Source organism: Mizuhopecten yessoensis, unplaced genomic scaffold (assembly GCF_002113885.1).
Source record: "Mizuhopecten yessoensis strain PY_sf001 unplaced genomic scaffold, ASM211388v2 scaffold1461, whole genome shotgun sequence".
Lineage (NCBI taxonomy): Eukaryota > Metazoa > Mollusca > Bivalvia > Pectinida > Pectinidae > Mizuhopecten > Mizuhopecten yessoensis.
The window spans coordinates 860,425-884,241 of NW_018404058.1; the positions used below are offsets into that span (position 1 = coordinate 860,425).

The 23,817-nt window shown below is 37.0% G+C and overlaps 1 protein-coding gene across 2 annotated transcripts in view; it reads left to right on the forward strand.

Annotated features, from left to right (window-relative positions):
* The first annotated feature begins 788 nt into the window (after positions 1-788).
* The window catches only part of LOC110462692 (retinoblastoma-like protein 1), a 36,556-nt gene continuing 13,527 nt past the window's right edge, over positions 789-23,817 (forward strand). The window contains exons 1-15 of one of the 2 annotated variants that reach the window (XM_021516793.1): positions 789-1,000; positions 1,208-1,344; positions 3,958-4,158; positions 4,636-4,700; positions 5,397-5,522; positions 6,046-6,206; positions 6,686-6,750; positions 10,268-10,315; positions 11,250-11,433; positions 18,678-18,844; positions 20,125-20,206; positions 20,482-20,631; positions 20,899-20,981; positions 21,663-21,783; positions 23,044-23,142. In XM_021516793.1, the coding sequence (XP_021372468.1) occupies positions 863-1,000; positions 1,208-1,344; positions 3,958-4,158; positions 4,636-4,700; positions 5,397-5,522; positions 6,046-6,206; positions 6,686-6,750; positions 10,268-10,315; positions 11,250-11,433; positions 18,678-18,844; positions 20,125-20,206; positions 20,482-20,631; positions 20,899-20,981; positions 21,663-21,783; positions 23,044-23,142 (1,827 nt within the window). In that variant the 5' untranslated portion in view covers positions 789-862. The remainder of the gene's footprint in view (positions 1,001-1,207; positions 1,345-3,957; positions 4,159-4,635; positions 4,701-5,396; positions 5,523-6,045; positions 6,207-6,685; positions 6,751-10,267; positions 10,316-11,249; positions 11,434-18,677; positions 18,845-20,124; positions 20,207-20,481; positions 20,632-20,898; positions 20,982-21,662; positions 21,784-23,043; positions 23,143-23,817) is intronic. The other variant, XM_021516801.1, reaches the window with a different exon arrangement.

Here is a 23,817-nt window from a genome sequence, read left to right on the forward strand (position 1 = left end):
GCACCAAGAACATGACAGCTTATAATAGTACATTCAGTGTCACAGCTAAGTACCATCAGTGTCACAGCTAAGTACCATCAGTGTCACAGCTAAGTACCATCAGTGTCACAGCTAAGCACCATAAGTGTCACAGCAAAGCACCAGCTAGAAATGCCTTGGATAAGCACTATCAATATCACAGCTTAGAATATGATAGCACTATTGGTGTCACAGTGTAACACAATCAATATCACAGACAAACACCATATCAATATTTTACTGGTCACTTATTAAAGCACCATCAATGTCACAGCGCTAAGCATCATCACTTAAATAGTGAAGCACCATCAGTGTCACTCTCCGTTTAGCATATTTAATAATATATTAACATCAGAGTGACCACCATAGCTGTTGTAGTTAAGAACCATTGTTTTTCATAATTAGGATGATTACAATAACGATTATTATTATAATAGAATCTGAAAATATCATTAAAAATATTGAGAGAAAAAATTCTTAGTTCCTCTCATTATGGACTTGAGCAAGTCGCCTAAACATTAATACGCGCTGCGATCTAAAAATAACCACATTTTTACTATATTTGTAAATTACTATGAAAAAACATTAGTTTGGAATACTTGTAAATCAATTTATCACATTATGTGTGATAAATAATTTCATGTGACAATTGGAATTTTGTACATCTTAAAGACAGCTGTTTAGAGCTTATATTTTGCACTATTTTGTTACGCGCATCGATAATTTTTCTACGTTTCCTAACTTGTCCTAAATTTCCCGCCACTGGTGTGTTTAGAAATTGACGGCCATTGTTGATTCTTCCCCTGAACCGGAAGGGGTCATTCTGTAGTAAAAAGTTGTGAAGATGGGCTTGTCGGAGGACGGGGAAGATGCCGTAGAGCGGCGATTTGAAGAAATATGTCTGGATTTGAACATGGATAAGCATCCACGGGAAGAATCGTGGAATAACTATCGAAAGATTCGTGAAAATTATACACTGGAAGTAAGTTTTCCCCGCGATGTGTTGGTATGGTCCTACTGACTGCATAAGCGGTAATATGTCGATCGCATGGGTAAGATTTAACAGTTTCTGAATTTATTGCAATGTAAAAACCTTTCTGGAACGATTGTATTCATGGCAATGTTTAAACTATTTGCTTTTTCGATGTTTTGTTACGCTAACTTACCGGCACATTCATTAAACACACAGGGAGATCAGCTACACTGGCTGGCATGTGCGCTGTACGAGGCTTGCAGACGCAGCGTGGTGCCGACTGTAGGGAAGGGGACGATAGAGGGCAACTGTGTCTCCCTAACTAGGCTGCTTCGCTCGGCTGGAAGATTCAGGTAACGTCGTGATCTACTGTTTGTTTACAAGTTGAATTTTTCAATGATTATGAAAAAAAATTAACAGCTTTGAATGTCCGACTCCCCTGTGAGTGTCCATATCAAACTGCCAATACATTTTAATAAATGACATCAACGGTATCTAGCTGATGCATCATGCTAACTGGGCTGGACACAGTATGTTATGATGTGTTATTTTTTCACAATATAATAATAAATTATTTGTCTCAAATTTAACTTAGTGTATATCATGATCAACAAACTTAAGCACAAGAGTGCTTAAAAGAGCCAAAGGGAACGATGTGTTTTCATGGTGGAAGACTGCCCACAGGGGAAAGCCACTATGCCATCAAATGGATAAGAAATAGCCTTATCGGACATAATTTTCCTCCACTTCTGGGGATTGGAACCTGAATAGTCTTGAGTTAATCCGCTGGCCCGACCCAGACTTAGACATTTTGACAGGTAGATGTCTGGTTTTCTCAAATCAACATGCTTAGGGCTTCCTTGAGATGACGTAGAGGTTCAGTACTAGAAGTTACAATTTGGTTCAGAAGATGTTCTTAGTTTCTTACGATTTATTTGGAGTTTTCACGGTGAATTATCAACAGTGTTGAGACTTTACTTGCACAGGACTGTTGTTTACCTGTCAGGTGTAGTCAAAGAGGCGGTCTCGCACGTAGTTAACCTACGAACTCGTGACATTTTCGGGTCATTGATCAGGGCGCTGTAGCGTCACTGGATCACGAACCCAAGATGGCGTCTGTACCCAGAGAAGGGGCAGAACAACATGATAACACGCCATGTCGATCGACTGTGATGTCGACGGAGTCAATTGGGGTAGGTACAATTCCCCGGAACATTTTGCCTCTCAAACACAATGTCTACGAACCGCCAATGACGGAAGTGGTTATCGGGACAATTGAACACATGTCGTGTTATGACAATGTCAACAAAGAGAAAGTGGGCGGAGCTCCATCTTCAGCAAGCGGAATTAATTATGCAAATCGCGCACTGTCTGGGCAGGCTTCACGCGACACTCCGCGAGATCTGCCGGGGGTGTTTACTTCCGGTCGTGGACAACCAGACTTTGCTAGTATGTTGGTACAAAACCAATTAATTGTTCAACAGCAACAAGCGGAATTGAGATCGATGAAACAAATGATTTCACAAATACAAAACACGTCACAGACTGCGACTCCTAACGAGGATGAGGGTTCTTGTTCGGATGTGGAGATCGAGTCGGGTGAGGATACGGGAGTTGACACTCTCGCGGCCGCCACTTTTATGGACGACTTTCAAAACCTTATCAGTGATGCCGGTGATGCCGAGGAAGCACACTCTCAGAATGAGGATGGATTGGAAGCTATGGGGATGTTTTTCGCGTCCGATCAACAAACGGGCCCGGACTTAGGTAATAAGATTGTAGGAATTGTTAACAATTCGGTTGGAGCTCGTGTCGACGAGGGAAAACGAAAGGAAATCCTTAAAAAACATTTGAGGCCGGGTAACTGTAAGTTAAAAGTGCCCAAAGTGAACAAAGGTGTATGGAAAACTCTTAAAAAGTCTACCAAAGACACGGATGTCAAATGGCAAAGCACACAACATATGCTGTGTACAGCCATGTATCCTTTGCTCAGACTTACAGACTTGCTCTACAAAGCATTTTGACAGGTAGATGTCTGGTTAGTCCAAATTATTCTGACGTTTTATCGACTTTTTTTTATATCGGTCTGTTGTCGATTAATGTCAGAACTCCGGCCATCTATAATATGCGGGAAATAATCGACCTGCGCCTGGGTCGCTCTTCAAACTGATATTTTAGAAACAAATTTTTTACTTTCACACACATGTCGCACATGGATCGAAATATCTATTCTTTATGCACTAGGTGGTATCAATAACATGTTTCAAAGATCATTGCGAACAGTATTTTCTAACGTTTTCTATACCAACCCATGTTTTTAATGGAAATTAAGGCATGAGCAATTTCGCATGACTTGACGAGATCTCGCGTTACCGAAGGTATTTCCCAACGTTATGCCGTAGTCCGTTGAGATTTTAGTCACGTGGCATTAGAAGGCGGGGCTATCAAAAACATAAAGTAAAACAGAGTAAGTTTGAAATTTTTTTTGGAGTGGTTGTATTGGTTGTTTGAGGCATGTCATTTATGTTCATCTTGTGCATAAGGAATAGATCTTTCGATCCATGTGCGACATGTGTGTGAAAGTGACGATTTGTTTCTAAAATATCAATTTGAAGAGCGACCCAGGCGCGGGTCGCTTATTTCCCGCATATTATAGAGGGCCAGAGTTCTGACGTTAATCGACGACAGACCGATAAAACATCAGAATAATTCGGACTAATGTCTGGTGTGTGGCCATGCCGCACTGTCTATATGAAAGCATGGAATTCTCTGACACCGTTTGGTATTGGAGAATTCCACTTCTGACTCTTGTGCCTTGTTTGTGCTTCTAACTGTACTACTGCCTACTGAATTTATAATTTCTAAATATCTGGAAAATGTATAGTCTCCTGGCAAAAAGTTGGTCATGTACACAGATAAACTCTTTACAAAGATTTTCTGATTGTCTTTGTTTATATTTTGAACAGTTTAATCCAGTTTTTCAACAAAATGAGGAAATGGTCTGATATGGCCAACCTTCCACAGGAATTCAGAGATAAAGTGAACAGACTGGAAAGAAATTTTGCAGTGTCTACTGTGATCTTCAAAAAGTTTGAACCTATCTTCCTGGATATCTTCAGAAGTCCCTTGGATGAACCACCAAAGCAGAACAGAAGTAGGAAGCAGAGGTTTGTTTGATAGAATTAATTAGCCTAATAGAATGTTTCCATAATTTTGGAAGTTTTACAATAAAGTTGAAAGAATTAGCCTAATAGAATATGTTTCCAAAATTTTGGAAGTTTTACAATACAGTGAAACATTGATCAGTTCAAAAAAGATCACCAGAGCTTCCACACACAAAACAGATGAGGTTGTAATATTGAACGGGCACTCGTTCATTGTTTCACCACCCTTGGTTATACATATAGCCCTCCTAACAAGACACTGGGACACTTGTCATCCCACCGTATGGATACTATTGTATTAAACTGAACAGGTATTGCTGTATATGGTATGAAGTTATTACATAAGGGTCAGGTGGAGGGGGGTATTAGTGGTGGGTCTTTTGACAAAGTGCTGACTACAGTGTTTTTACTTGCCTTTCTTACTGATACAACAAAACTTGTTTCATCTTTTGACATTTTTTGCATTCTTTGTTAATGCAGGCGGCTTCCTTGTTCCTCAACAGATGTGTTTAACTTTTGTTGGACGATGTTTGTGCAAGTCAAAGGTAAATATTGTGTTTTCTGCCAATATACAAGCAAAATATGTTTGGTTTCTTGTTGTTTAAACTGTTACCATTTTGATGAATAACTGTAGAACAATGCAGAATATTTCTCTGCTTCTTGCAATGAATTTAAAAAAAAACAACAGACAAAATGCACGGACTAAACGTGTAGGGTGTACAGGCTACCTGTTAGATTAGGTAGACAAAATGTTTTGGTAGATATTAACTCTGTGTAGAAGTTGGAACATTCTACAAACGTCGCTAGAAAAATAACCTTTGACCTATACCTCAGGTCACTTGGTCATATTTGTCAAAACAATTATTAAAATGACTTCTTTTGAAGATTAAAAAGGCCACGATTGACACATTTGGCCAGCAGCTTTCTGATTTGGAATGGTACAAACTTTTGCTAAAGAAATTACTTTGACCTTTATTTAAGGTCACAGCAGTTAAATTTGTTAAACCAATTATTTACTTCTGAACTGAATGATATTTGGCTCGTAGCTTGCTAACATTGAATGCTATAAAGTTTGATGAAAAATGGCCTCATTAATCAGGTGAACATATCAAAACCCCTTGGAGTTCATTCTTGCTATTTTAAATACAGATTTCAGTTGACCATATAAAACTGACATCTGTATCTGTCATGTCATAAGAATGGGAGTGAGTTTTAGTAGTTGTTATTTATTCTATTTTCAGGAAATTTTCCAGCTATTAGTGATGATCTGGTCAACTCTTATCACCTACTACTGGCCTGTGTAGACTGGTTTTATGCCAATGCTCTTCTGGGAGGCAGGAAAGATTTACTGAATACAGAATTTGCTGGTGTGTATCTTTGATTTTTGTAGTGGCAGTGAAAAACAAAATCTGAGAAAATACACTATGTAATTTTTTTAAACTTACATGAAAAAGTTACATAATTGGTACATGAAACTTTTTTTGTCTTGTTAATAACTGTTGAAAATGTTTGTTACCTGAATCATTATATATTGCTCAAGACATCTTTGCAGCTGTATGACTGACAAATTTGTTCGGACCATAGCATTGTGCCTTATCTAATGAAGCAATTTTTGTATGCAACATCAATTGAAGGAGTAAGGAGAAAAAGAAAAAAAGACGAATAGCAGCTTGGTAAGATCTTGGAGCCTGATAGCTGCTAAAATAGCTTGGAGAGAACACTGCTTTAGTAGAAAACCAGCTTGTAGAATGATGGTACCAAATGATTGGAAGAACAAACCCTGTTTTTGTAAACCTATATCACAGCACTCGTTCCAAAGGTGAAAAGCCTCAAATTTTTCACAGGTATTGTTTGGACTGCACAAATTAACAAATACCTGTCTTTATCTAGGTTTACCAGACAATTACCACAACAAAGACTGGAAACCCCCGACAGAACCCCCCTGTATAATCAAACTGCTGTGTGAGAAACACGAGGGGCTGGAACTGGAGGCCAAGGTTATTAAGGAACACTGGTGGAAACCCCACATTCGTAAATTGTTTGATAAGAAGGTAAGTTTCACACATATTTTTTTAAATGATCCTTAAATTGAAATAAACATTTCATCCTTTATACAGTAACTTGTTCATGAAATTCACAATTTCACAAAAGAGACAAAAAAACCACTGAAGCAACTAAGAATAGGCTTCAGTTGAATAACATTTAAAACTGTATAGAGAAAGGCATAACACTTTTCTGTTATGATTTTTTTCTTTTAACTTTGAGTATTCAGACTTTTTTTCCTCTTGACGAATATGAAATCAGGGTACATTTTCCATTTTTATAACACAAGTTGCATTTCTTTGATCCTACACTAGGGAGTCTTTGGAGGTCGTAGTTATTGATAATGTACTATTGAATGCTAAACTGTAGAAACTTGTTATTCTTTAGTCCAACTTATATAATATCTTTGATTCACGTTACACTCAAAGGATGAGTCAAAAATGAAACAGTAGAGAGTAACTGATTTTTTTTCTGCTTTCAATTTTAGGTACTGAAGGGAAAACCAGACACTTTATCAGCAATATTGGAAATAGGAAACTTTGAAGCAAACAGGTAATTTTGACGTTAATAATTGTTTTATGGTGTTGAATGCAGCCATTTATTTGTCATAACAATTTATACTGAAACTGTTCATCAGAAGTCAATGTCCAGATCAACTGAAATGTAATGCTGAACCTGTTGATGTAGGAGCTTAAAAAATACTCAAATATCAAATTTCTTTTCCACATATATGTATAAATGTCTCAATCTTTTGGCTGAAATCCATATAAAATATCTTGAAATAAGCTTAATGCCATCAGTCAAAAAGTTCAATTGTGAAAAAACAAATACGTTCATGACAAAGTTCAAATAAGAAAATCAAGTTGCGTGCTATAAGTTTGTAAATTAAGTTGTGAGTGATACGTTTGATTAATGTTTTTGTCTATTTTGTATTCATTAGCCTGAATCGTGTGTCATTGTAAATGTGGTGTGTTTCATGTCATGTGTAATCGTTTCTTTTATGGGTGTAAGAAGGCTCCTTAGTTGTTGTAAGTAGTTGTTTTATAGAGCTCTAACACAAATCTAATGCTCTTGTTATTGGAACAGAACCAGACACTTTTCCTGACAGGAGCATTGGGTTATTGTTTCATCTGTTACAAATAACATACTTTCCATGATTTTTAGTATGGTTAATGTTATCAAATGGCTATTTTCTCCGTGCATTTTGATCCTGTTACACCCAATCATTTAACCCTGGCTGAGTCTTGGACAAAACCTGTATCAAATTTTGTCATGTGCAAGTTGAAATAAAGTAAACAGAACACTTGTCAATTTGTTCCAACAATTTCAAATTGTTTATATAAGAAACACTCTTACTGATAGATAGCCTTTTTGATTTGGGCTACTAAGAGCAGGCATTGTTACATAGTAATAAAAAGCCTTTCTGAAAGTTTTGTGATCTTCTGCCATTTTTTGGCTTCAGTTTGATATGAGGATGCCACTGAAGCTAATATTCAAAAAGTATTTTCTTATTTTTTTCCCACCAAAAGATAGGTTGGTTACATTACCCATCAAATTCTGTCCAGTTTAGTCTGTCTGTTTGAAGCCCTGCTGAACAGTTTCTTTAAATTCATTTCAAAATACAGCAAACTTTGTGAGAAGATAAAGAATTTTAACATCACAGTGATCAGAAATGCAACATTCCGAGACCCCATTATTTCCTTAAATTGCTCTGAAATATCATGGAAAGTTCACCCAAGTTTTCTTCTCCTTTAACTTTTATCTGCTGTTATAAAGCCTGGGACATAGAGATGGGCTGTGGTACTGTTCTCCAGATATAGCCAGTATCACAATAAATGTCTAAAGGGGATTAATTTTATATTCCTACAAGGTCCGTTGCTACCATACACATCATTTCTCATTTGGTGGTCTATATTATCGTATTCAGTGGTTGAAAGTTATTTAATATTTGGTGATTTGATACATACTATCGTACTATTGGACTTTAGGAACTTTCCCAGTCATAATCAAACAACTTGACCACTGATTACCATACCAATCTCGTGGTGGTAAACAGATGATTGACAGCTGATCCCGTCGTTGTCTCCCACTTCACACTTTGTTTTACACAACCTACCATGTGATAAAGTAACAATTTATTTATGATATCATTTGCAATATTTCAAAGCCAAAACCGTTATCATCGATTATTAACATAGTTATGGATGTTGACTGGAGCTAGGTGTTGGTCAGCTGGTTGTCTCAGCAGATACTGACTGGAGCTAGGTGTTGGTCAGCTGGTTGTCTCAGCAAATACTGACTGGAGCTAGGTGTTGGGTCAGCTGGTTGTCTCAGCAGATACTGACTGGAGCTAGGTGTTGGTCAGCTGGTTGTCTCAGCAGATACTGACTGGAGCTAGGTGTTGGTCAGATGGTTGTCTTAGCAGATACTGACTGGAGCTAGGTGTTGGTTAGCTGGTTGTCTCAGCAGATACTGACTGGAGCTTGGTGTTGGTCCGCTGGTTGTCTCAGTAGATCCTGACTGGAGCTAGGTGTTGGTCAGCTGGTTATCTCAGCAGATACTGACTGGAGCTAGGAGTTGGTCAGATGGTTGTCTTAGCAGATACTGACTGGAGCTAGGTGTTGGTCAGCTGATTGTCTCAGCAGATACTGACTGGAGCTAGGTGCTGGTCAGCTGGTTATCTCAGCAGATACTGACTGGAGCTAGGGGTTGGTTAGCTGGTTATCTCAGCAGATACTGACTGGAGCTAGGAGTTGGTCAGATGGTTGTCTTAGCAGATACTGACTGGAGCTAGGTGTTGGTTAGCTGGTTGTCTCAGCAGATGCTGACTGGAGCTAGGTGTTGGTCAGCTGGTTGTCTCAGCAGATACTGACTGGAGCTTGGTGTTGGTCCGCTGGTTGTCTCAGTAGATACTGACTGGAGCTAGGTGTTGGTCAGCTGGGTGTCTCAGCAGATACTGACTGGAGCTAGGGGTTGGTCAGCTGGTTGTCTCAGTAGATACTGACTGGAGCTAGGTGTTGGTCAGCTGGTTGTCTCAGCAGATACTGACTGGAGCTAGGTGTTGGTCCGCTGGTTATCTACACAAATGCAGTTAAACTCAAATGTACCTAAATATAATGATCTTTCAGACTTTTCCTGACATTTTGCTATACTGATTGTTTGGGGATGGGTACTGGATCCTAGATAAAGTTGTGAACTTGGCCCAGGAAGAGAAGGCATTGCATATGTTGTTTTAGCTTATAGGTCACATAGTGCCAATGAATTTGCGAACGTCTGTTTAATTTTAAATAACCTTGAGATTTATAATCACAATATTTAAATAATATATAATCTGTAGCTTGCTGGGATGAAATGGTTAAGAAATTCTCTAATCATGAGATTGTCTTGTAGCTTGTCTTAGAGGAGTATCAAAAAAAGCTTGTCAAAAACAGTGACATTGACCCCTGCTATTAGTACGAGATCAACTGTAAAAAAAAAAAAAATGCATCTTTTTTGAGGACCTCCAGGCCTAAGGCATTCATACAGTTTTGAAATTCATGAACCATCATCCATACATACACACACTATACATAGTGTACCTAGGTAGCTGTACAGGCCCCATCTAGGTGAGCTATACAGGCCCTATAGGTCTTTTCTCTGTTTTGTTCTGTACCTAACCTTCACCCCACTGACTCGACAGTTGCTCACTATACATAGTGTACCTAGGTGAGCTATACAGGCCCTATAGGTCTTTTCTCTGTTTTGTTATGTACCTAACCTTCACCCCATTGACTCGACGGTTGCTCACTATACATAGTGTACCTAGGTGAGCTGTACAGGCCCTATAGGTCTTTTCTCTGTTTTGTTATGTACCTAACCTTCACCCCACTGACTCGACGGTTGCTCACTATACATAGTGTACCTAGGATAGCTATACAGGCCCTATAGGTCTTTTCTCTGTTTTGTTATGTACCTAACCTTCACCCCACTGACTCGACGGTTGCTCACACTTCCATGTTTTTGCATGATGTTTGATGATTGATTTGTTTGATGTTGTGGTTTAATGTTTAGTTTCTCCACTGCTTTTCAGTATTGCTATCAACCAAAGTTATGAAGAGTTTCCTTTACGATATAGCAGGTAATTAGTTCCCCTGCCCGATGGAGGCTGATATTCAAATAATGACCAGATTTTCATATTTCAGTCACCCAGCTGATTTCACTTACATCTTTGTTCTATCATCATATTCACATATAGCTGCATCAAATTTTTCCTGTAGTTTTGTGCCAAAACTCTTGGAAACTTATTTCTTCCTTATTTCATTAGAAGATATAATAAAACTGAAACTGAAGATTTGGTCAGTCAGTCCCTTCAATGTGGGCACAATGTGTCAGTAAAATTTCAATTTCATTCAAACCACATGCAATTCTTTTATTTTTGTGATACATTTTCATTCTCATCAAAAGGAAAAGCAAAGTGTTTTTGGGTAAAAGTTTGTTATGATCAAGTTTTTGCACATTACTACAAAACCGGAATTCTTACTATTTCCTTTTCATTTGCAAATTCCTCCAGGAAAGCTGTTGAAAAAAATAGTTTTTTCCCATGACTTTTCCCTGTCTCATCAGGATTATTCTTACAAGAACTGCCTTATTTCTAATTGTCTACAAATGACAGAATAGTTAACTAATGACATTCAGTATAACATGTCATTTTATTCAGCCCATGGAGTCAGAACAGAAACTAGAAATTAGAACAAATCTTTTTTTCACTTGTTTTCTTCAGCCATAACAGAAACCAGTAAATAAACCAGAATTATCTACCATATCTTACTCTGTGGAGTGTGTCATCATGCTGTTTAATTTTGAAGTTACTAGCAGTGTAACTGTAAAATGTCATTAAATCAACCAAATTTAGGTTCCTTGATTCATTGTTAATAGTATTGATTAAAATGTACCCTAAACTGGAGATTTTAAAAAGAGGAAGTTGCAAATGGTAAAGATGTGTGAGATAACGGTATTCTTATTTTCTTGCAACAGCAGGTTTCCTTATTGATATATCTTCAATATTATTTCAGTAAAACGATAAACAATCGGTACGAAGAGTATGTTCTGAGTGTTGGAGACTTTGACGAGCGAATATTCTTGGGGGATGATGCCGATGAGGAGATCGGCACACCTGCTAAGGCCTCGGAGGAGGTCACGGGAGAGTTTTCTGACAGGATGAACATTAAGAATAATCTACAGCAACATTTTGAAGAAGTAAGTGTATTATTTTCTATATTTGTGTGTACATAAAGTATGAATGTTAATGAGCTTGTACATGTTAATTAGTCTCCCTCTGGTACTACTTGAGGGGACTAGGTTTGCATCATTTGTATTCCATGTTTCCATCTCATTTACTTCTTAACACCAATTGTGATGACATGCAAATACAACTTCAGGTAACGGAGTGTACAAAAGTTAGGCCACTGACCTATATTTTGACAGTTGCACATTATGATTGAAACTGTTAAATCGGTGCTTATCTCTTCAACCAATTTTGTTCACATGTACATTTTTGTTCGGTGGAGCATTTGCATACCAACAGTAGGCCAACGCTATTTTGACCTCTCCCACCAATGTTTGGCTTAAGCTGGTGTTATAATGGCTCTAGTAATTGTCTGATGCGAGAGAAGTCATGAACAATATTTGGATAATGTCACAATGTTCTGCATTTGGAACCGTAGGGTGTCAGCATGGCTGCTGTTCATTGATTCAGTTTTCCTGGTACAGCAACAGCTAATATTTGATTTGCCTTCCACTTTGTTATACTTATTTAAAGGTAGCTTTATCCCATGGGTCTAGGATAACATCTACGAGAATTCCTCATTTCAATATCAAAACATTTTGAGTAATCTCACTGATCTGTCACTAAATGATAAATAATTCATTTGTACCAAAATATTTCACTGTGAACCAATAAGCTTGTTTAAAACCATCTGAAGCCTACTACACATAGCTGCCAATATTTGTTCATCAACTTTAAATAAATCAAGAGAACTGGTGTGGGGTTGGAATACACAGTTGTATTGTAATGTCAATAAAACAAAATTGAACATTCATTCTTGTATTGGCCAAAACTATGTACACCCCCCCCCCCCCGGTAACCATGCATTTCCATGTAACTTTATGACATATTAATTCATTTTCACAAGGGGTTGAAATTGATTAGTCAGTATTCATGTTTCATCCATGACAAAGTACAAATATTACAAATTAGAAACAGACTATAACATTGAACCTGTATTTCCACTCAACTTGCACAACACCTATAGGGAGCTGGATGATGGTAATCCAGCCTGGAAGCTTGTGATACATGTCATCTTCGCTATACTCTCCACTTACCCTTGGCGGATATAGCCGTGTTACCGAGCCTTCAAAGTTTTGTGCGGTGCCAATAGCTCGCATCCAATGAAATTGTGTCTTACATATATAGTGCTGTTGAAGAAGGAAAACAGTAATGGCGACGCCTTGTACGGAAGCACGTCATTTATGTCACTGTTTTGCCCCCAAAAAATAGGCGCACAATCTTTGGGGAAACTTCTGGAGTGTTAAATCAGTTGGTGGAAATCCTTGACTACGTGCCACATGTAAATGATGACCTGGGAAAATACGTGTGTTGCCTTTGGATTGTTTCCATATTGCTCTGTCATTTATACTCCGTCTCGACATACACATGCTTATGTCAATGCGCTGATGGAGTGTGTATACCTGCTAGGTGGCAGTGGAGGGAAATAAAAACAGCTATATCTGCCAAGGGTAAGTGGAGTGTATACGAAGCGAACACTTGGCTAGCGAAGATGGATACATGTTGGAGAAGCAGATGTTGGCATGAATGATGCCTGACTTTAGGGGGCCATTTAATTGTTTGTCTGAAGTACAAATATATTTGCCTTAAGGATCCCTATACCACTGAACTATGCATTAGAAACTTCTTTTTTTCTGGCTTGACCATAGCTTTGATAAATCATTTCTAAAATGAAAATCATGCCTGGCAGGTTTTTTATGGAAAATTATTAAAGATGAAATAAACATAATAAAATCAACTACAGTGTCCCGAGGCTAGACCTTGATTCAAACACTGGAATTGTTAAACTATCGCAGTAACTGACTGAGCAACCTGGTCCATGGAAGTTACAGTTATACCCATGATGAAATTAAGGGGAGGTAACTTATAAACGAAATATATGATACAGAATGTTGTAATGCAATCACACTTTGGAAAGATGCCGCTGATCGTCACAGTAACAGAGGACATAGCAAAAAAGTATACCCAAAGCGTGCAACAATGATGCTTAGGAAAAACTTTTTTTCAATAAGAACAGTGACAATATGGAACGATCTGCCTGAAAATGTTGTCTCCGCACCAAATGTAAATGTATTTAAAAACAGGCTAGATACCCACTGGAAACATCAAGAACTTTTCTTTAACTACAAATCATTAATCAAACCATAGACATTAACTTGTACCGAATAGAAATATATATATGTATGTATTGTGTAACATAAGAGTCTGGTATAGAGGACTTTCACTAGTCCTGAACCGGAAATAAACTTAACTTAACTTAAACTTAACTTAACTTAACTGAGTCTTTACTTATGGGGGAAACAACACTTTGCAGTGGGACATCATTGAGGATCCCGGTAGCACTACTAAAAACTAGCTAAGAATTGGAAACCATTTTTTTCAGGTATGAGTATAGCTTTTATAAATCATTTCTGAAAAGAAAACCATACCTTGCTCATTATGAAAAATAATTAAGTTGAAATAAAATAAATTATCATGTGTTGTGAGTAAAAATTTCAAAGGGGTTAGCCTGGGATTTGAACCCTTGTCTGCCATCTAGTCATCAGAAATGTACTAGCCAAAATGTGCTACATTTATATCCAAGCAGAAGTAAAGGGGAGGATACTAAAAATGGCCGTGTAGTGGTATAAGCATCCTTAAGTGAGGCCAAAAAAATGCCAAAAGTGATGTTTTTCATGAATCTAATGGAGCAATACCAAAGTGTTTGCATTTATATTCAGACGGACTTGTCAATGTGATGGATATAAAGATTATAGTGATATCATCAATTCAATCGATGACACCAAAGGATTTAGTGATACATTTCACCAAATTATTGAAGTGATATCACTTGAATGGAATAAAAAAAACACCTGCCAATTTCGCACAGCCAAATACAAATACAAAGAGGCATGTGACCATTGACCTCTTGTTAATGTTTCCAGGAAACTAGTTGGACATGAACACTCTGCAATATTTTGTCTTGACTGAAATCTAGATCAGTCATGGGTACAGAGTTTTGATCCTGAGCACCTAAAAGTTGAGAACCCAACTTGTAACCAGTTCATTTTTTCAAAATGTTTAACCCATACAAACCAAACCAGTTTTGAGAAGGGAAATCAGGAGAGATCATGAAACATTCTCCGTGTGATTAAATCTTGCTGATGAAAATATTGTTTTCTTTTCCTTCCATTAACTGTAAAATATAATATAAAATAAATCCTGAAGTTGCACCAAAGTATAACCAGAGGTAAGGCATACACAGACACATTGTGCTGAATATATATCGTATCGCTATGCATCATATCACAGGACTTGTATTGTGAGATCATCATTATCAGTCTAAAGTCAAGGTCACCAGTACAGAAAATAGGTGATCACTGGAGCAGCCAGACAGCTTTAGAGATTTTCATGCAATATGACTTACATTTGTCTATGACATAAATTTACCAGTTTCAGTATTGTCATCGTCAGTCCAAGGTCATGTCATCATGTCATGGTTGCTTAAATCACCTTTTACAGAATATGTCAAGTAATCTAACATATTTGTCTTGGACAGACCTTTTCACAAATTTTCAGTGTGTTCATCATTGGTCCAAGATCAAGGAAGTTTCTAAAAAATACTTAACTTTAATAGGTTTCTGATCAGATCAATGTAGTTGTCATATTTCATGCATGATTGGATTCATATTTTGGTAAGTTTGAGTATGGTCATCGTTGGTCATTGTTTTGACACAAATAATCCAGTCACTGTTTTAACTAAAACTGACAGGATTTTGAGGATTTTGAGATGGCTACATTACCCAAACCATATTCGCAAAATGTAAATCTTACCAGCAGTTAGTCAAGGTACTAGGATTGTGTCACCATTTCTCAGTAGAATTTCTTGAAATTTTGTAGTTATATTGATTTTAAGTAAAGTGAAAAAAATCTGCCACCAAAAAAATATAGGTTGTCAGAATTTTAAGGATTTTAAATGGAAATTTGTGTAAAAAGGAGTGAACTTTGAAGAAAAAAATTAAAGACACAATTTTTTGCAAATCAATGTCGATAAAAATGTTACTGAAATAGGTATTGCATTAATGTATATCAATTTCATAAATACTGAAATTGTGTAAAATTAATTATCTATGAATGATTAAAAAATGACATTTTATAATAAAACCATATACACATAGTAATTGCATGTAAGAGTTATCGTTCTTGAAAAACTTCACAGCAGTGAAATAGGTAGCCGGTTTCCTGAAGTACAGAAAAATGGACGCATGCGACTCATTGATTAAAAAAATGAATTAATGCCTGGATTGCTTTGAAATACTTTAATATTGAAAGAACACACTGTTCTGTCAATAATAAACATCAGAATATGCGGAAATTGTGATACTGTCTCCCTACATTGGACTAGGGATGTTCTTCCTATTTCCGTTTATCAATACACTCCTATGACCTTAAGTACAGCGTGTTCAGAATTATGGCGGACATGTCCGAAAAAATCACCTCAGACTGGCAATTTGTTTCCGATACCTCCCCGAATGTCCAGTAAATATTTCCGGCTAAATCTGGCAAAATGTCACTATATTTATTCTGTTATTAACTTGTAATTCTAAAAATCCACTTGCCCAACGATGAGGACAACAAGTTGGAGAGCTTGGGCAAGCTAAAAAATTGGACATAGTTTTTGCCTGAAAAACGTCTCAGTTTATCAAAGAGGAAGTTGCAATGGTGTGACTAAGAAGCAGACAGGTCCGACCCGGATTTCAGGAATTAATAACTAAACCAATAAACACATCCACAAAAATAAGTAAATAAAAAAAAAATCTAAAAGTAAATAATACCTTTCATAATTTTGCAGTTACTGTGAAAAAATTACCCTTAAAATATTTCATGAAGAGGGAGGATTGATGTGAGAGATAGCCTGCTGGGATAAATCTGTTTTCGTTTACAAGAGTATGAATAATGAATTATTAACCTAATGGCAACAAATTAAATGAATAAATTATTTACCTAATAACAACGAATTAAATGAATGAATTATTTATCTAATGACAACGAATTATATGAATGAATTATTTACCTAATGACAATGAATTAAATACAATTTTTGTTTAAAAATAAGCTTTAATCTCTTTAAATGTTTGGCACACACCAAGTAATCTGCTGACGTTAAAGCATATCCATTCATTAGCTGGTAGTCAGAGGCTATTTATAGTAAATAAAACATTTTGAAATTGTGTAGCATAAGATTTTATAGGTAAATAGCAGTGAATAAATACATATATCATTCTTGCCAACTCTCCCAATTTTGTTGGGAGACTCGATTTTGGACCCGCAATTTGAGCATTTTCAGCCAGTAAATGTACTAAATTATTCCTAGCTTCTAAGGTCTGATGATTTCATCTGAAAGAACAGCTCTAAAGATGCCATTTAAGTGTTATTATTTCCCTAGGGTGTACATACACACGTTTTGATTATGCTTTTAATTCTGAGCAAGTGTAATCTCCCCCAAAAAGTTGGCAAGTGTGATATATAGCAGTAGTAAAATTATCCCTATGACAAAGGAATAATGAATTCTTCAACAACTCATCATTATATCTTAAAACCCATCTAGGAGATTTCATAGACTGTTTATTCAAAGAAATATTGTGACTGACCTCATTAAATTTGTCGCTAAAGAGATTTTGGTTATCTGTACCTGCCTTAGAAATGTCACAGCAATAAAAACTTTTGAATTTAAAGTTAATTTTGAAATAAATAAAATAATGCCTACGATTGCCTGTTCTGGGTAAAGATATATATGTAACTCCTACAATTTTTAGCTTTTTCATAAACTGACCCCTCAAAGTACACATTGATGTTTGGTTTCTACTAGAGAAAAAGCCTATTGATTAAGGACATGCATGTAGTTTTATTCCCGCTAGTCATGAAGTGATAAGTGGTATTATGTTTTCATTTTCATTCGTCTATACATGAGCTGTTCTCAACACTTGAGCATGATCAGGTTAAATCACTACATTAAGTAATTTAAATTATGGTAAAAGACACTCACTTTTCATAAACAATTAGGTTTCTGTAATAGTTTGTAATGTCACTTTAATCGTAATAGACCCACTTAATTTTCATAAACAAAGAATATATTTTAATCAATTTGTTCAATAATTTGAATAGCAATTCTATAATTAACAAACAATGATACTGAACCCATATACTTGCACTTATATTCTGTGCTATTTTCATGGACCAAAATCACTTTTCCATTTTCATTAGCTTAATTAACAGCTGGTAATGTTGAAGGTAATTAAATGCGATTCATTGAAGCCGGACAAGGTGTTTGTGTGGAGGTGGTGATTAAATGCTGCTGTGTATACCATGTGTAGGTGTATTGATACCATCACCTGTGTAAGTGACAGGTCTGGACCTGTTCACTAACTTTCCCACTATATACCCAGTACACAGTGGAAACAAAGACACAAAGAGATAGTGAAGTTACTGTAGTGCTAGGTGGTGATCCGACCCTCCGTGTTACTTAGGAGGGACCAGGACACACCTTTAAGCTCCACTAACCAGTGTTGGTCAGTCAGTGGTCACTGTGGTCAGTGGTGGATGGAGCTGTATTATACCATACTTCACACTTACTATACACCTAAATGTAAACAATGGATTCTAGACTCCAGTGTGTGGAACGATGCCTTTAAACATCAGCTCTGCTTATCAAAGGATATATAAAGACTGTTTTAAATTCCTTCACTGTTTTGATTGGAAACTGCTGATTTTGTTAACTGTTCTGTGACATTTCTGTGGACTTGGTCTGTTCTATTGATTTCTTTTTATGGATGTTCAGCAAGAAAGCTGACAACAACTTACTTATCTTGTTCCCACAAAAATATATTTTCATAGCACTAATGTGTGTTAGATAATCTTGAAAAATAGTAGTCTTCTTAGAAAAATAGTATTTCTTATTGATGTGCATGAACTTGTGTCACATAAGAACATTTAATGAGAGTACAGTATTCACGACCAGACTAGATTTATGTCCGATTACATCATGTTGTGTGTGCCAAAATCTTTGAGGAGGAAGAAAAGGCGGTTCAGGAGACCACAGGTGTGCCCATGTCGAAGGAATTTACAACTCTCCTGGCCTAATGCTAATAGCCCATGTGTTTTTCTGTCATTTGAGCAGACGAGAAGTCTGGCCCCACTCACCCCTCTCACTGGCAGACGATACCTGAAGGAGAAAGATCACAGTATTACTCCAGTGTCCACCGCCACTCAGAGCGTCGGCCGACTCCAGCATCTCTTGTCAGGACGTAAAACTGGACCCAGCGAAGAGCTATTACAACTGTTTCAGTAAGTCTAGGGACATATGGTATAAAAACACAATTTTCATTTTTTTTAAAGACATACATTTAAAAGAGAGAGAAAAAAGAAAAAGAAAAACAAACATGACATCATTAAACTTATTTCAGAAAATTATTACAGCATTGAAATTGAATAGTTGTATTTTGTTAACACTATCAAGAAAAAAAGGAAGCTTTTGCACCAATTATTCAGGGTTGAATTTTGGTATTTTACTTTTGAGAATTTAAACTATGAAGTCCCAAAATTGTCACATATTTTTCGAATATATATCTGTTTTTAGGAGAAAAAGTGTCTTGATTTTATTTTACAATTTGGAGGGGAGCGTGGTATTTAACATTCTGATTGTTGTGATATATAAAAGTATGTATATTCTACCAGTTTTATTGAAAATGTCACAGTATTTTCCATATTGAAAAGAAACAAGTCCCAGTGGGAAAAGGGTAGAACAATTGTGTAGAATTGTTTTGAAATAAGGACATAATGAATGTGAACACCTGAACTGGCTGGGCTTTGTTGGTGTTGTACTACATTTTCAGATATTTTCAAAATCTTTGCAGAAATGCAACTTGTATTTTATTGAATAGTAATTAATGCTAGGTTTCAATTGTTAATTTATTTTCAGTAGTAATGAAATTATGTGGGGGGGGGGGGGGGGGGGGGGNGGACAGTGTAAGAGAATACACTGTGGCCCTAAATGATTTAAATTGTCAATGGGCTGTAAAACAAGACAAAACCATTCTACTTGGATACTCTCCAAGTCCAGGAATGATCAGATAGGTACAGGTTTTGTGTAGAAGATTTAGAATATCAATTCTTAAAGATAGGAACTTTTGAAGCAAGAGTAGAAAGATAGCTATTCTCTAATTTATTCCTGAGACAATTCTGCTTTCAAATAAGATATAAATTGAAAATAATTTTCTTTCGGCATGTAATTTACAATAGATGCACTGGGAGGCCTTCTGACTTGTACTTACTCCTGTGAGCTTATGGAATGAAACAGCTCTGTCTGGTGTCTACTTTCTTCTTTCAAACAACTTAGTATTCTGAGAGGCCTAGGGTAGTTCTAATTGACCTTTGGCATGCTGGGATAAAGAGCTATCGAGTTCGTTCACAAATTAGTACAATGGATACAAGTAAAAGTATTGAATTAAGATACTAGTGTATCCGTGCACTTTTCAGCTATACTCAGCCTACAAACAACTAGACAGTATCTATATTATATCCAATCAAATATTTGGCTTATTTGCCAATATTTTTGTTACTTGCAGAGAATGCAAAAAAGATCCCAACGAATCCATTATTCCTCGGTTAAAAGAAATGGGTGATATTTTCTGCAGTCATTATGTCCAGGTAAGTTAACCTACTTTTCTATTCAGCTTCCCAATTCAATTCAATTTGATGGTCAAACTTAATTCAACTGTCTAAGTCAAACTGAAACTAATTACATTTTATCGGTTCAACGTTATTCAGCTGCAACTCAAACTAAATTCAACTTGTGTTAATTGAATATTGCATTTTATCACTTTCTATTTGTAAAACTAAACTGAGAAGAATATCTGGCTTGATAATATGAATTTTTCAATCAATAATAATATTGTATTTGGTCCTTTCTTCTTTGCCCAAAGGCAACAGAGGACCACCCTGGTGCACACATTGACTTTGCCAAACGTCGTCTCCAGCTGGGGGAGAGTTTGTACTTCAAGACACTGGAGAGTGTCATCATGTCCGAGAAAAAACGCAGGCAAGGCAGCAAAGAAGGCATGGCAGCTATCACTGTAAGTGTATCTTATATTGGAGGGAAAAGGTTCTGGGGCCACACATTTACATACAGGTCAATGGTTAGGGATCACACATGAGGAAACAGTTTGGGTCACAAAAACATATCAAGTGTTTTAGAGCCACACAGATAAATGGGAAGTGGTGTTGAATTAACAAGGTCCAATATAAACTTGATGTGGCATATAACTTTCATGAAAGTTTTAATCCTGGAATATCAATAATAGCTGGCCCCCACTAATATCAAACCTGGTTCTTTTTTACAGGCATTGCTGGAGCAGGATATGTTTCACAGATCTCTAATTGCTTGCTGCTTAGAAGTTGTTATATTCTCGTACAACTCTCAGAGGTGAGTATAGCAATTGTTGTTTCTGTAAATGATAAATTAATGCAGAACACTTGTATTCAATGCTATGATAGACTATGTGTGCGGTAGAAATGTTTGATAAGTTTCAGTAATTCTGCTTCAAATGGCTAAACGTGAATGTGGAAGATGGACTTTTTAATTTCCCAGAAGGCTTTTATATTGAAGAAATTTGGAACATTCTATTTATAGGGGAGATTATTGTTAAAAGATATCTGTTGTTACTTCCATGGATAGGGGAGATTATTGTTAAAAGATATCTGGGCCCAGTTTTCAAAAGGTGTTAAGCTTAATCAGTGATTAGCATAAATTTTAATTTTTGTGTATCTTTAAAACAAAACCATCGAATTAGTAACAACTTTCTAGATAACAAGTATTCAGTAGAGTGAATTTACATGCAAAATTGTGAGATTAGACCTGGTATATTGACGAAGTTATAAAAGGTTGAAAAATGTCGTTAAATAGTGATTAAGCTAATCACCTTTTGAACAACTGGGCCCTGTTGTAACTTCAATGGATTGGGGAGATTAAGTCTGTTAAAAGATATCTGTTGTAACTTCCATGTATAGGGGAGATAATTGTTAAAAGATACTGTTGTAACTTCCATGGATAGGGGAGATAATTGTTAAAAGATATCTGTTATAACATTGGATGTTTACACTTCAGGATGTTTCCATGGATAGTGGAGATATTTGAACTGAATGCCTACCACTTCTACAAGGTTGTGGAGATCATCATCAGGGCAGAGGAAGGGCTGTCACGGGACATGGTCAAACATCTTAATCATGTAAGTCCACTACTGTCTAACATGTTCTCCTCAGGGCAGAAGAAGGGCTGTCACAGGACATGGTCAAACATCTTAATCATGTAAGTCCACCACTGTCTAACATGTTCTCCTCAAGGCAGAGGAAGGGCTGTCACGGGACATGGTCAAACATCTTAATCATGTAAGTCCACCACTGTCTAACATGTTCTCCTCAAGGCAGAGGAAGGGCTGTCACGGGACATGGTCAAACATCTTAATCATGTAAGTCCACCACTGTCTAACATGTTCTCCTCAAGGCAGAGGAAGGGCTGTCACGGGACATGGTCAAACATCTTAATCATGTAAGTCCACCACTGTCTAACATGTTCTCCTCAAGGCAGAGGAAGGGCTGTCACGGGACATGGTCAAACATCTTAATCATGTAAGTCCACCACTGTCTAACATGTTCTCCTCAGGACAGAGGAAGGGCTGTCAAGGGTCATGGTCAAACATCTTAATCATGTAAGTCCACTACTGTCTAACATGTTCTCCTCAAGGCAGAGGAAGGGCTGTCACAGGACATGGTCAAACATCTTAATCATGTAAGTCCACTACTGTCTAACATGTTCTCCTCAGGGCAGAAGAAGGGCTGTCACAGGACATGGTCAAACATCTTAATCATGTAAGTCCACTACTGTATAACATGTTCTCCTCAGGGCAGAGGAAGGGCTTTCACGGGACATGGTCAAACATCTTAATCATGTAAGTCCACCACTGTCTAACATGTTCTCCTCAGGACAGAGGAAGGGCTGTCACGGGTCATGGTCAAACATCTTAATCATGTAAGTCCACCACTGTCTAACATGTTCTCCTGATGGTCATTTGGGGTATTATTTATCACTTGCCCAATATATATTATCATCGTTTCTTAGCTAGTACTGGGCAGATTGGTCCATTGGTTCACCCCGAGTCCTAGATGTGCAACATCACTTTTGTTGGAAGATATGAAGAGCAGGGTGGCATCAAGGCTGCCATCTTTGATTTTCAGGGTCAAAGTTAACCCTATTCTCATAACTGGAGAACTTTCTCAAGATTTGTACACAATTCCCCATAATTCCTTGTGCAATGTTAAGTGGTTTGGGAAAATATTATGGCCTGCTAGGCAACCATAATGGATCTCATGATTAAAGTTTGTTTATCACCATTTCTCACTGCTATAGTTTCAGATGATCGTGGTTGTAAGTACGATAGATTTGGATGATTTGTGTGATATTATATTCATGTAAGCTTTTGTTATTGTAGATCGAAGAAAGCATTTTGGAGTGCCATGCTTGGAAGAATGAATCACCTCTCTGGGACACCATCAAAGATCAGAATAGCACAGTACCAGCATGTGAAGAGGTAAAGCTTAATTCTTCAGTTGCTCAGACATGCAAGTGCTGAGGTAGGACAAAGTATATATATATCCATACTATGTTTCTGTCTACAAATTTATGAAATGAGTTTGGCATATCAAAGGTGTTTAAATAGTTGCAGTTGACTAATACAATACTGGTGTACTTTACTTCAATCCATCAATAAGTAATTCCCATCTGTTAATAGTCTTCTTTTCCAGATTAATTTTCATATGTTTATGGATTTCTTTCCACAAATTGCCATAGTTTCTAAGAAAACATTGCATTTGAAGAACTTCCTTTTTAGCCCACCATCATCTGATGGTGGGCTATTCAAATCACCCTGCGTCCGTGGTCCGTCGTCCGTCCGTAAACAATTCTTGTTATCAGTATTTCTCAAGAAGTACCAGAGGGATCTTTCTCAAATTTTATATGCAGGTTCCCCTTGATCCTAAGCTGTGCAGGGCAATTTTTGAGACTGATCAGATAAACAACATGGCCGACAGGCAGCCATCTTGGATTTTGATAGTGAAAGTTTGTTAGCGCTATTTCTCAAGAAGCACCAGAGGGATCTTTCTCAAATTTTATATGTAGGTTCCCCTTGGTCCTTAGCTGTGCAGGGCAACTTTTGAGACTGATCGGATAAACAACATGGCCAACAGGCAGCCATCTTGGATTTTGA